This window comes from Trematomus bernacchii, unplaced genomic scaffold, assembly GCF_902827165.1.
Source record: "Trematomus bernacchii unplaced genomic scaffold, fTreBer1.1, whole genome shotgun sequence".
NCBI lineage: Eukaryota > Metazoa > Chordata > Actinopteri > Perciformes > Nototheniidae > Trematomus > Trematomus bernacchii.
Genome location: NW_022987840.1, coordinates 4,156,597 through 4,170,623, shown reverse-complemented (window position 1 = coordinate 4,170,623; position 14,027 = coordinate 4,156,597). Strand labels below are relative to the sequence as shown.

At 39.8% G+C, this 14,027-nt stretch overlaps 1 protein-coding gene across 2 annotated transcripts; it reads left to right on the top strand.

The window, feature by feature from the left end:
* Positions 1-185: 185 nt before the first annotated feature.
* notchl (notch receptor, like) lies at positions 186-13,631 on the top strand. Of its 2 annotated transcripts, none has more exons than XM_034153439.1 (11): positions 186-463; positions 4,128-4,272; positions 4,865-5,197; positions 5,766-5,986; positions 6,547-6,871; positions 8,259-8,434; positions 9,274-9,335; positions 9,548-9,671; positions 10,694-10,791; positions 11,612-11,943; positions 12,491-13,631. In XM_034153439.1, the coding sequence occupies exons 1-11, from the start codon at positions 412-414 to the stop codon at positions 12,999-13,001; spliced, it is 2,379 nt and encodes a 792-aa protein (XP_034009330.1). In that variant the 5' UTR covers positions 186-411; the 3' UTR covers positions 13,002-13,631. The 2 variants fall into 2 exon arrangements, with proteins under 2 accessions (XP_034009330.1, XP_034009329.1); XM_034153438.1 differs by having other exon boundaries at positions 9,235-9,335.
* Positions 13,632-14,027: the final 396 nt, after the last annotated feature.

Here is a 14,027-nt window from a genome sequence, read left to right as displayed (position 1 = left end):
AACACCCCGTAGAGTGTGTGCTTTTTTTCAAGTTTAAACACAGTAAGAGCTACAAATCTCATGCATACACATACACGTACGGTCATCAACCTCCTATTCTTCTCCACACAGTGGCAGGAAGTTGTCCAGATATCCGCAGGGCCTCTGAAAAAAAGGCGAGTGAACAAAGTGGGCTGGGTGGTGGTGTTGGAAGGTGTCGGTGGTGGCGGCGGTGATGCAATGAGCAGCTTTACTCAGAGTTAACTGTTGGTTGTGAACAGCAGGACTGCAGCTACACCACAGAGCTACAGATTAACAACCAAAAAAGGGTCAGAGGGAGAAGATCAGAGGCAGGCTAATAAACAGCTGGACTGGACTACTGGCTCTCTTGAGCGGAGGAGAAAAGGCCCGCAGCTGGTGAACAACCTGAAGATGTTGGTCCTGAGGACATTTGTTCTGCTGGGACTGAGCTGGATATCTGAAGGTGAGTTAGCCACCCTATTCTCAACAGATTGTTATCTATCCTTTATAAATACTCCAAAGTGTCACCTGTTCAATCAAAGTTGTGCGATACCTTATCTTCTGGATGAAGTGTATAGGTAGACACAGGGGTTAAATTGGGCCGGAGCTGTCCGGGGCTCAGCCCCGGCACATAGGACGATGCTCTGACGTCATCACCCTCGCTCATTTGTCATTTGTTTAAGCCATATGTTAAAACATCTCTCGTTCTTAATATAGACTTTATTTAGGGTCGATATGTGTTGACTTTACTTTAAAATAGCAGATCTCTGTGACAGGATATAGTTTTGTTCCGCTTAGTGAACGTGTGTCTCTGCTCCGATCAGGAGCTGCAGCACCGCGGCTCCTTCGTGCAGAGAGTCTGCAGCGGTGTGTGTGTGTGTGTGTGTGTGTGTATTTTTGGTTTACTGTCCTATACTATACATTTAAATGATTTCAAACCTGTTTATCCAAATAATTATAAAGGAGTGCCTTGGAAATATTTGTTTACATAAATTGCATTTATCTCTCTCGCTCGATCCCACGCCCACTTTAGCTGTGAGCTGCGGACGCCTGATAAGCCAACACCCCCCACTTTCATCACTTACAGCGCCCGTCAGGGCAAATGAAAAGTGTAACCGGGGTGAAAAGGGTGTTACATTTACTTAATTATGAATGTTGTTACATCAAGGCCGAAAATTAGGATGAGCGCAAAAAGTCTAAAATGTTTTTTTCCCTCCCAGAGCTGCCAGCGCAGCGCCCCCCCAGATCTGGCGCCCTAGGCGACCGCCTATGTCGCCTATGCCAAAAACCGGCCCTGACTTAAGATAACAACTTATTTAATTTGTTATCACAATTACTAATGTCATGTTTTTTTTAGTCTTGAAGAGAATGTCTTTTTTTCTGGCATTCTTCCAGGATTAACAAAAATAAGAATAACATTGAGAAAAATCTTTGAAGTAAATGGCTGTTGTTAAACGGTTCCCACATTTACTTCAATCGTACAGTAGAAAAGATAAAAGTATCCAAGGAATACACAATAGAATATATAAAGAATAAATGAAAACATCTCTACAAAAGACCAATACACTACAAAAACAGAAACTTATTGACATATATACATCAAAAAGGCTTCAAATGTATTCAGTATTGTATGAACATGTTTTAATTGGGGTGTCGACGTCACATCCTCTAGGGGGGTCCGGGGGTATGCCCCCCGGGAAGAAATGTTTGAAAATTGAAAGTAAAATGCTTCAATCTGGTGCACTTTAAGCACACATTACTAGAGACTAGATCTAGGGGGTACAACTCTAAACACCCATATGAAAAAGATCGGTTTACATTTTAATAATCAAATAAGTATGTGAACATAACAAATAACCTACCATAGCCAATAACAAATAAATGTAACTTATTTAATTTGTGTTGTTCATTCATATCTTATTTTACCTAGTTAACATTTATTTATGCATATTTTTTTATCTCTCAAGTTTTAAACAATATTTTTGGTTTACTGTCCTATAGTGTACATTGAAATGATTTCAAACCTGTTTATCCAAATAATTATAAAGGAGTGCCTTGGAAATATTGTTGTTACATCAAGGCTGAAAATTAGGATGAGCACAAACAGTCAAAAATGTTTTTTTCCCTCCCAGAGCTGCCCGTGCAGCGCCCCCCCAAGATCTGGCGCCCTAGACGACCGCCTATGTCGCCTATGCCAAAAACCGGCCCTGACTTACGGCCCCTACACACGGCGGCGTGCGTTGAAGCTTGCCGGCGGGCATGTCTGACGCTCGACCAACAACCAATCACATGAATCTCCCGCCCCGGACACACAAGCAGCGGTTTGATTGGCTAGAGCTTGTACTGGCATATGATTCGATTGGCTGACGCTTCCGTCGAAGCTTCAAAAGTAGAACATTGCTCTACTTTTGAAGCGAGCAACGCGAGCAAAGCTACGCTTTGCTCCCACAATGCAGTTCGGCGAAGCGTGACGTCACCCCATTCCAAGTGAATGGGCAGAAGCGTTGAAGCTTCAACGCACGCCGCCGTGTGGACGGGCCGTTAACCTAACAACTTATTTAATTTGTTATCACAATTACTAATGTCATGTTTTTTTTAGTCTTGAAGAGAATGTCTTTTTTTCTGGCATTCTTCCAGGATTAACAAAAATAAGAATAACATTGAGAAAGATCTTTGAAGTAAATGGCTGTTGTTAAACGGTTCCCACATTTACTTCAATCGTACAGTAGAAAAGATAAAAGTATCCAAGGAATACACAATAGAATATATAAAGAATAAATGAAAAATCTCTACAAAAGACCAATACACTACAAAAACAGAAACTTATTGACATAGGTAATATACATCAAAAAGGCTTCAAATGTATTCAGTATTGTATGAACATGTTTTAATTGGGGTGTCAACGTCACATCCTCTAGGGCAGTTGTTCCCAACCTGGATCGCAGGGGGGGGGCGCCAGGCCTCAGATGATTTGATGGCATCAATGTGTGCATTTGATACAGATAATGGAGCAGTTGCTTTAGGGGCCACAGTGTATATCCCTTAAGGTCAAATAATGAGATCCTCAACCTCCGTCCCCCTCTCGCACCTCCACACAGAGCCCCCCCACATATCAAATCCCAACTTAACCCCTGGGTAGACATCTGATCACCAATGACTGATTTAGCAAAAATGACGTTGACTCTGAGAACTGCATTTAATTTATTTTATGGAGGATTTTTCAACTTAAATTAATGTCTTACAATAAAATATGAAGCCCTTTATTTGTTTAATACTGATGTAAACTTAAGTAATCATCTAGTTTTATCATTATTATTAGTTATTTGTTTTTTATTATTAATGTATAAAATGAATGAACCTTTCAAATTATTCTTATAGGTTGTTCAAAAGGACTAATTAAAACTTAATTTTATAATAACTTATTTTTCCATTCCTCCCATACCGGGAAAGCTCTCTTTGATTATCAAGTGGAACAGAAGTGTTAAACATTTTACATGTCTAATTTCAGCACTATTGTTTGTACTTTTTTATTGTTTGTATGATTTTCTGCTCCCGCACACACCTGCCAGCCCATTGTCCAACTCCATCACATTCCTCATTTCCACGGTAACGACCTTTAACCTTTATCAAGTCCCAGCCCACTCCATTTCCTGTTGCTATTCGCTTCTCCTTGAAACTTCCTGTTTATGTCGGGCCCATTTCCTGTTTCCTTTAACGGTCCGTATCAGGACCCACCTCTCATGGCTTGACCTGCATTGTTATGAATAGTGGCTAATGCTCTGAGACAATGAGCCTCTTATTGTGTGGGTCAGCTGGTCCTGCGATAAAACATTTAGTGATAACAGTTTGTGTCGTTAAATGAAACTGCAAGACCTCATGATATAATCTAAAAACATAATTGCCAAGTGTGCACATCTGTGATATTTGGAGTAATGTTGTTTGCCTTTGACATATCTACAAACTCTCTTGCATTTTAAATAGACATACATGTTTCATTCATTTACAAGACACTGAACAAAGCATAGTACATCTTGTTTATTTTTTAACCACAATTGAAAGATAAGAATGATCACAATTATAGTACAACATTGTTGACTATTGCTGCTAATCAGTGTTTGTGTCCACAGCTGCGTCTGGTGATCCGTGGGGTCAGTGTCCTGTCAACAGAAAGTGTAAAGACAAGTTTGGAGACGGGTCATGTGACAGAGAGTGTATGGAGCCCGAGTGTCTCAGAGACGGCTTCGACTGCCTGAAGGACCGGGGACACTGCAAGTAAAAAAAATGTGTTAGAAAACCATCAAAACCAGCTTTTTACAGGAAATGTTGTTAATTACAATATGTTTGCTTATTGTGCCAGCTGTGGCTGTCTTTTAAAATGATTATTTGTTGGTTTATGTGATGTATTTTTCATCTATTTTTTCGTCATTTGCATCATTATATGACATACAGTAAATGACATAAATAATGTTTAAGGAGGTTTTTTATTCGATGTGGACTCAACTCGATATTCCTTTCAATAGTAATAATTATTATCAATAGTAATATTGTCCTAATCAGTTCAAATCAGTTCACTTGTGAAAAGAAAAAATGAAATGGTTACACAATAAATCGGTTTTTCTATACAATTATTCAAAATACTGTAAAAAGTGTAAAAATGGCAACTTAAAAACTAACATTATTATAAGAAAGATGTTAAATCATTACTCCCTGTTCTGGATTTTTTATCTTGAGAATTAAATGTCATTCTTGACCTTAGAAATAGTTTAACAGCCAAATACCACATTTTATAGTCAACTTTTTTGTCAAATATCTTACTGTGTCTTTTTTTCTTAATTTCTTTATTCCTCCCCATCATTGTTCACAGTCCGGGCCATATCCAGTATTGCCGCGATCACTACGCCAACTCCCACTGCGAGCAGGGCTGTGACAGCGCCCCCTGTGGATGGGATGGCAGCGACTGCTTCAAACATCAGAGCTCTTTGTGGGCCAAGGGGACCCTGGTCCTTCACGCCAACTTCCCACAACAACGTGGGGTCTTCTCCAACAGCTCTCTGCTCTGGGCGCTCAGTGTCCTCCTCCAGTCGCCATTAACACTGAGAGGATCCGCCCCCCTCGCCGCTAACAGGAACTTGTTTGACTTCGACCCTAATCAGCTCTCCAACCTGCTGGCTCAGGCTCCTGCGGCTGACGCTGATGGGTAGGTACTAAATGAACTGTCAAAAATAATGAGTTTAGTCCTGTTTTATTAAACAAGTTAGCCCCCTTGGCCAAGACAGCGTAAAACAATACAAATTCAGGTGAAAAAAAAGACAAATAATACTTAAACAAGTTTACTATTTCATTAATAAAAGAAACAAATAAACCTAAAGACAAAATAAAAGTGGCCCAAGCACAGAACCTTGGGGAACTCCGTTAAGTACAGTAAGCCAATCTTGTATACATCTATACTGTGTGTATATATTTTGCAATAAATTATATGAGCATTATTTTTTATTATTTTTTATAATCAATTTTGGAAAGAGAGTGTATCGATTTCTTTAAAATAATTATTTCAATGTTAGTACAACTACCAGATTTAAAAAAAAAAATGTATTCAAGACAACACAAAAAACAAAGACTCAAGCTGTTGCAAAGTCATCAGTGCGCAAAACATCAGATAATAAAGCTTTAAAATTGTAATGGTTATATAATTTATCAACAAAATTACTCCGGCACTCAACAATTATGAACCTGCTGTTTCCTTTTTCTCTCACTCTTTCCTATAGCTCCCTTCTCTTCCTCCAAGTGGACAACAGGCCGTGCTCCCGGCTGCCCTCTACCTGTTTCCCCTATGCCACAGAGGCAGCCAGTTTCCTGCGTGCCGTACTGCTGCTAAAGCCGAGCTTGTTCCCCACCCTACCAGAGCTGAAAACCGTCATCAGTATAAGAGGTGTCCGAGAGGAAATAGGAAGCAGAGAGAAGGAAGTGGTTAAAGAGGAAGTCAAAGGTAGGCTCACAGGTCCTCCCCCCCCCCCACACACACACACACACACAAACCCATCAAGCTTTGAATGTCATCCAAACAAAACACTATAAACAACTCTCCGTTTCCAGTGCGTAATAGTGATGTGTGCTTTTTTTTTGGAAAATGTTGGATCACTGTGAGAATATGACTTCCTATCAGATGATATTTAGTACTTTAGTTAATCGGATCACAAACTGATATTTAAGTATTTAAGACTGTTAAAAATCTGAACTTTTGAAAGAACATCCATAACATTAATCTGTTTGCAACTTATATATATCAACATTCCAATTACTTGTATACTGTAGACTATTCTGCACCATTTCTATTATATTCTATTTTATTTTATTTACTTGCACTATTTTATCTGTTTTATTGTGTTATACTGTTGGAGGAGTCTGTGACCTAAGATGTTCATTGTCATAACTACACTGAAGCTATGTACAAATGACAATAAAAGCCTTGAATCTTGAAAAACGATTGAGTATCTTGATATATTTTTACATATTTTGCTGCTTTGTTTTCAATCCTTCCTCTCAAAGAGCCAACTCCTGCATGGCTGTGGGCTGTGATAGCTGTAGCGATTGGCCTGCTGCTGGTGCTGGCCCTGGCTGTGTTCCTGGTGGTGAGGAGGGTGAGGCAGCGGCGGGTGGAGAGGGTAGGCGGTGACAGGGTGAGACACCGGTCCACACTCACAGACAATGACCAAAAACCCAAGGCCTTGACCCCGCATGGAGCCCAGCAAGAGCAGAGGTCGAGATCCAGCAGAGAGAAAGAGAAGCTCGGCTTGAGGAAGAAGAAGAAAGCGAAGGAAGCTGAGAAAAAAAGAAGGAGGGAGCCGCTGGGGGAGGATGCCATTCGAATGCAGTGAGTTGCTTTGAAAAACATTAGAGGAAGTTTTGTCTGCTGGAGCGATGAGGTCATGTAGACGAATACAGTGAAGTCTGAAACAAGTAGGAGGTCATCCTGTGTTGAAAATGCTGAATACCACTTTTTCCTGCTAATCAGTTGGATATGACCTTTATCCTGTATTATTATTATTTAAAGGTCCCATGACATGGCCATTTCTACTGATCATATTTCCATTGTTGAGGTCTACTAGAATAGATTTACATTGTTTAATGTTCCAAAATCACATTGGTTTCTCATACAGCATCTCTGTATAGTATGTGTATTCACTCTCTGTCCTACACGCCTTGTTGGAGCTCCTACCCCCCCCCCCCCCCTCCCTATGAGCCCACTGTGCTCTGATTGGTCAGCTCGCCCACTCTGTTCTGATGAGTCCACCACCGTTACAGCGGAACATCAGTGATTATGTGTTACAATGGCGTTTGTTAGCAACCAGAAAATGACACCATTAATGACAATCAGATGAGAATCCTGCGTGGGGTCTGGGTGCCGTGTTGGCGGGACGTTGCGGGGCTCGCTGCTCCGCCCTCCGGACAGTGTGAGCTGGATTACTGGTGTCGTTTCCTGGTTGCTGCGTGGGTTCTGCGAGACAGCGAGATACCGCGGAACTCAGCCTGAGCACACACACACACACACTCACAGCCAGGCTGTGAGTGTGTGTGTAGAAACTACTCATTAACTTTTCCATCCCAATTTTCTGAAACAATTAGTCGATAAATTGATTATTAGTTTAAATAAAAAAACAGTTTTAATATTCAGGCAATCATTTAAGACTAAGCCGAACATTTTCTATTTTACATTCAGTATGCTTAACTCTCTTATATGTATAATTGTAAAGACATTTGCATCATTTGGTTTATGACTGCAGGTCCCACAAAACAAGCAATTTGAGGATTGGATGTCACCATATGGGCATTTTTTTATTAATTCATCAAAAATTTGAGCCAGAAGCCTGGTTGCAAGTTATAACCCCTTCTCTCTCTCTCCATTTCTTTCCTGTTTTTTTATACTGTTATTCTATCAAATAAGCGATGGCAATAATTGCAAAAAAAAATATTTACAAAGAAAGTACATTTTTGGGCCCCATTCTCTCAGGGTCATGAAACAATAACTAACTGTAATTCCTGTCATATTGCAGAGTCCATTTCCTCAAAACCTATCAATCAACACATGCATGTTTTAGGAAAACATACCCTGAAACGGCGAGACTGTATTGTATTTGGGTTTGTTTTCAGAGCTTATGGGCGACTCATAAATCAGAATAATAAGAAAAGAAAAGAAAACACAGTATTACTGTTGGCAGTTTTTTTATGTAATATATCAAAATTGTGCTTTTGCTTTCCAGACCTCTCAAAAGAGACCAGGATATAGGAAGTGACACAGATTTTACCCAGAGTTCAATGGAAGACATCAACACGAGATCTTCCAGGCGACAGGAGGACGCCTCCATCTGCGACCACAGGACCCAGGAGCAGAAACACTACCGGGGGGGAACATCGCAGCCCCGCAGACCTGTACAACGTAAGGTTTAACATCCATTTGTTTTAACATTAAGGCAGTCGCTCATTCCTACATTTATTAATCTGGTAATGTGACATGCACTTGTATTATTAGCAAGCATTACTATCCCAAACCACAATATACTAACATCAGTCTGGAATCTGTAAACATTTTTGGAATTTCTACTTTCAAATACCTTTTCATGCATTATTCTTTATTTGTTTTTTTCTTGCTTTTAAGTTACCTGTTGGTTTCTGTTGTATGAAAAGTGCTGTGTGAATAACACTTTTTAATGTATTGTTATTTGTTATCGGAAAAAGAGCTGCAGCAAATAGTAATAACAATGAATTGAGTAGAATGTAAATAATGAAATAATCATTATTTGCAGCCGTCTTACCAAATAATAATAATAATAATAACTTTAATGTATATAGCGCCTTTCATCAACCCAAGGTCGCTTAACAAAGAACATATAAGGACAAGACATAGGTGGCAGAAATGGAAGTGTTACATTGCAGGGGGGGGGAAGAGTGAGTTAATGTTGGAAGGCTTTGTTGAACAGATGAGTTTTCAGGGTTGATTTGAAGATGTTCAGAGAAGGGGCGTTACGTTAAAAATGATTAAACCTCACCATTTTGTCACCACATGCAACGCTGTAATTCAGTGTCAAACTCTGAATTACTTTGTTCAACAAATTATAATAAATAAATCCACAGGAGTTAACTAAGGAGTCAATGTAGACATTATATTTGCAACCACGTGGTGTAAAGCTTTGTAAGTCAAACAGAACTCATACTGACATTTGTTTCAATATCTTGAAGGTGGAGATCCACCCTTACTCACCATTTGTTCTCCTTCAGCTCCACCTAGAGGATGGGAGAGAGATGCCATCCCTCCTCCTCTGCTCAGTCCTCCTCAGCAGGTCCGTTCCTTGTTATTTACATTTTATTCTATTCATTTTATCAATGTTATGAGGAGTTAATGTTATTTAGCTTCAACTATTGGTGATGCACTTGTTTGTTCTCCTTTCCATGTCTTTATGTTAGTCCACACTGATAAATGTATGCATATGTGAAATGTGTATTATGTGTAGATCCATGATATATAATAACCATGGTTCTGTTGTTTTGGCAGTCTGCAGAGTGGTGTGGTCCGGACGGCTCAGTGGTTCTGATCCGAGCGGTGCGTAGCGGGCTGGACAGAGTCGTTTTGGAGCTGTTGAGAGCAGGAGTGCCAGTCAACAACACCGATCATACCGGTAAGACATCTGTGTCACAGATACTAATACTAGTTTACATGAACTCAAGACTAAACCTCTGTCAAACAGAATTTGCATGTCGTTTTTTGTACCTGATTTAACCTTATTGAAGTAGGAGCAATATAAAGCAGACATTGAACATTATTCTGTTTAAGTTACAGTAAACATCATTCATATCAAAAGGAAAGCAGGATTAAACAGAAATGAAGAATTATATGCAAATACAATTCTTTTTTTCATATCACTATAAGATCCAACCATGTTATGTCATCACAGTCAGTAGCAGAGATTGAATAGTTAAAAAGAAAGCCTTTTATAAATATGATTTAACTCAAAAACAAAACAACATTCTAAAAACAAAACTCAAAAAGTAAGTAATTAGATCTTCCTTGACCTTTATTTAATAATTTCATGGGGTCAATCAAACTATGATCAAAAAGCACTCACCATTACTACTACTATTACTACCAACCGTAATTGCAATATATAGACGCCGCTAGCTTGGCTAATAAACTGACCTGTCCACCTGCCATATAATGGATCCAGTGCATGAATGGGTTTATGTAGAGCTTCTGAGCAGCCACCTGTACACTGAGGGGCTGAGTAACTGATGTAACTTACCCCGTCTCTCTCACATCCTCTCTTTGTGTCCCTCCTCTCCCGTCCTGTGCTCATCTCTCCACGGCTTCCATCTCTTCCTTCTCCAGATCCCCTTATACCCTCTGACTCTGAACAAAGTTAACGTGCTCGAGTGCTCAAACTCGGGTTGATGGACGTAGTAACTTTGTTGCTGATCTTGCTTTTGCAGTCTTTTTGTTTCTCTGTCTCACTTTTTCTGTCTTTCTTCCCAGTCTCTGTCATCTATTGTTCACTTCAGCTAAGATAATTCCTTTCTACACCCCTCTATTCTGCCTCTCTTCACCATCTCGGGCTCGACTCTGTTGTGTAATGGTTGTTCATTGGCTGACTTACTCCCTCCCTTCTTCCCCCTGACTCCCCTCCGCTCACACTGTCTCTCTCAGGGAGATCAGCCCTGCACTGGGCATGCTCAGTGAACCACCTCTCCCTCACAAGGACCCTCATCCGCTACGGGTCCGCTGTGGACCTGCAAGACAACAAGGTGAGTTCTGAGTTTCTACTGTACACTTTACATTCTGTTTTATATCATTTATTTGAATTTTACATGTATACAATTTACAAATTCCTGCATTTTACTTGCAATCTTTTGACACTTGCACAATTTTTCTCCACAATTTATTTTCTTTCTTTCCTTTTATGTAAGAGGTAATTTTTGAAGGAACCTGGGTTTTAAAGGTCACCTATTATGCAAAATCCTCTTTTTCATGTATTTTCTACATCAACATGTGTCCCCTCTGTGTAAAGAGATTCTGAATGTTTCAGGAAACAAAATTCACTCCTGATCCATTTATATAAAAACCTGTCTGAAAATGAGCTGATCAGATTTTGGCCTCTTTATGATGTCATAACGATTTTTTGGCTTGTGTAACCATTAGCCAATCACCAACCAAGGTAACACCCCCCACCTTATCACCTGAATCTCCTCCTAGAGCACATTTTGTTCTTTTTAACCAAATATCTCTCAGAGGGGCGTGGGGAGTGGCTCCTTATTTTCATCTAGATTCTAAAGTAACAGACAGAGAATCAGCACTTTTGAAACAGGGCTGAAACAGAGGGGATTATGGGATGCTGCAATGATCTGTTTGGTATTTGGAGCCGAACACTTCAGAGACATGTTTGTATACATCTGAGACCTGTAATATATTGATGAAAAACTGTATAATAGGAGACCTTTAACATTAAAGCCTTTGAATCCTTTGAATCTTACATCTTTAGAAGCCTACATGCGGACTGTGATTGTTTGATTTATTTCCTCCAGACATGATAGAATTATGTTGTTTTTATTATTATATCTCATGTAGGGCGAGACAGCGCTCTTCCTCTCTGCCATCCATGGTTGCTATGATACGGCCAGACTCCTCCTCCTACACGGGGCCAACCTGGAGCTTCACGATCGGAGAGGGCGTCGCCCAATCGACGTGGCCAGAGAGGGCATCCATCACCAGATCCTGGAGCTCCTATTGGCTCACCAGATTCAGAGAGGGCCTGTTCCCGTGGACTCGGCCAATGAGATGCTGTGGGAGGAGCGCACTCTGATTTACTCGCCGTGGATCGGGTCACAGGGCATTCCTGGAAGAAGTGCCTCCTTCTCCGGGATCATAGGGCATCGAGATGTGACCCCACCGCCACAAAAGTAAGGTTTCAATCATAAAATGCTCAAGATGATGTGCCACCAAATAAGTCATTGAGAATTTTACGATTAGAGCTAAGTGAAAAGATAAATCAACTAGTCCATAAACAGAAAAATTTTATAATTATCAATGAACCCAAAATAAACTATTTTTTGTAAATTATTTGCAAATGTTAGTCAATTACTGTAAACATCACATAATACTTTGTATTCGCTGTTGGCATGAAATAAGTATTTTACACTTGTGTATGAAATAAGGGGTGTGGGCATCGAGTACTATAACAAAATAATTGACAAATCAGATATCACTTGATAATTACTTACTAAGATAAATAATTCTTATACAGAATTTACAGAGTTTTTTTGTAAATATTGTCCTAATGCAGTCCCTGTTCTGAAAATGCTTCAATGGTGGTGAATTCAAGACAACTTGGAGTACAAGTTTAAAATGTTTACCCTTTCTTCACGAGGACAGAAAATCTATATTTGACCAAACGTCTCTGTTACTGTTGGGCGTCGTAACATTGTGATGATTTTCTTGTCTTGCCAGTGATTGGTCGATGAGCCGGGTGCAGTACCCATCCCCTCAGAACTGGCGACCACAGCTCAACCAATCAGCAACAGCGTTGGTCCCTCCAAGAATCATGGGCCGCTCTCCTCGGCCAATCAGCACCTTACAAGAGGTGACCTCAGAAGACGAGGATCGTGATAGGAGCCAGGAAGTCCCCAGAGCTGCAACACCTCACTTCCTGTCGCCCCAGCCTGCGCCTCGGCAACGTTCCTTTTCCTGCACCCAGCATGCATTGCAGCGTCGCTCCAGTGGCCATCAGCCAGAGCCCAATTACATTATCGTGACAGACAGAACAGCCAATGAGCCCGTAGAAAGAGTTGTTGTTTCACCTCGCACAGATGCTGCCAACCAATCAGATCGCCCGCCAGTTGTAAACGGTGATATTCCCAGAAGAGCAGAGCAACCAGCGGCAAATTCAACAAATCCAGAGCATAAATCCAGAGGTGAGAGGTTAAACAACGCTTCTGACTCCACACAAACAGCCTTGTAGAAAACCCAGCTACACATTTCTGCCCATTAGAATAGCATTGAAGAACACGTGACGATAATGACAATGCAGCATTATGACAAAGAGGCACTGAGTTTTAGTTTGGTATTTTGAGTATTTTGAGCAAGAGTCCGCAATCTGCAGGGAGTCCAACCTTGATTTACTACTGTACTTTTGGGATTTTGTTATCCATTATGCATCTGTTGTCGTCTGACTGATTTGCTTGTTAGATTTCTTATTTTTTACATTTCTGTCAAACTAACACACAGCAGCACTTCTTTCTTAAATCACCACCCCAGTTTTCACTCAGCCTTGTCTAAATTATTATTATTATATTTTTTACTAGGGAGGAGGATTTTGTTTTTTGTAAATATTATGTTACATGAGATGTCAAATAAAAAACTGTTCTGAGATGAACACCAGTCAAACGTGATGAATATCACTGAAACTGCAACATCTTCTGAATCTTGTTGACAAATGTTGTAATATATACATATTGTCTTTACATCAAACAGGTTGTATTTTGATTATTGCAAAGAGAGTCAAAAATAAATAATTAAAAGAAACATGCGCTTGGTTGCACAAGAATGTGAGACCTGATGCATGCAATAAAGACTTTTCCATGCACATTTATATGGAACTTTTTTTTTCAGAATGTACCTAAATTAACTTTACTCATACACTTATTATCTAACCCTACCTAACCCTTACTCAGCATAAGTGTTTTCTCAGTTTGACTGCCATAATAAATGTATTTTTTGTCTTAATTTATACTTTCATACAAAATCTTAGGGTTACACATTACAAATACCATGCCCATTTAAGACTATACTTACGTTATTATGATGTTGTCTGCAAGTGTGGGGACATACAAATAATATACTCTATGACCTTTAAACATATTTCTTACACAAAAATAGTGATATTTTGGTACACAGGAAAACTTTTTAAAACTGTAATTAAACTCTTTTTTGGTTATACGTTTTTCTTTAAACATAAAAAAAAAACATTAAGAAGGTTAGGACACAA

Excerpts from the sequence above, each read along its gene's own strand:
- notchl (XM_034153438.1), top strand. The coding sequence starts at position 412 with ATGTTGGTCCTGAGGACATTTGTTCTGCTGGGACTGAGCTGGATATCT. Across the intron at positions 5,198-5,765 it reads CCTGCGGCTGACGCTGATGG|CTCCCTTCTCTTCCTCCAAG; the intron begins GTAGGTACTAAA and ends TCTTTCCTATAG. Across the intron at positions 9,336-9,547 it reads TGCTCAGTCCTCCTCAGCAG|TCTGCAGAGTGGTGTGGTCC; the intron begins GTCCGTTCCTTG and ends TTGTTTTGGCAG.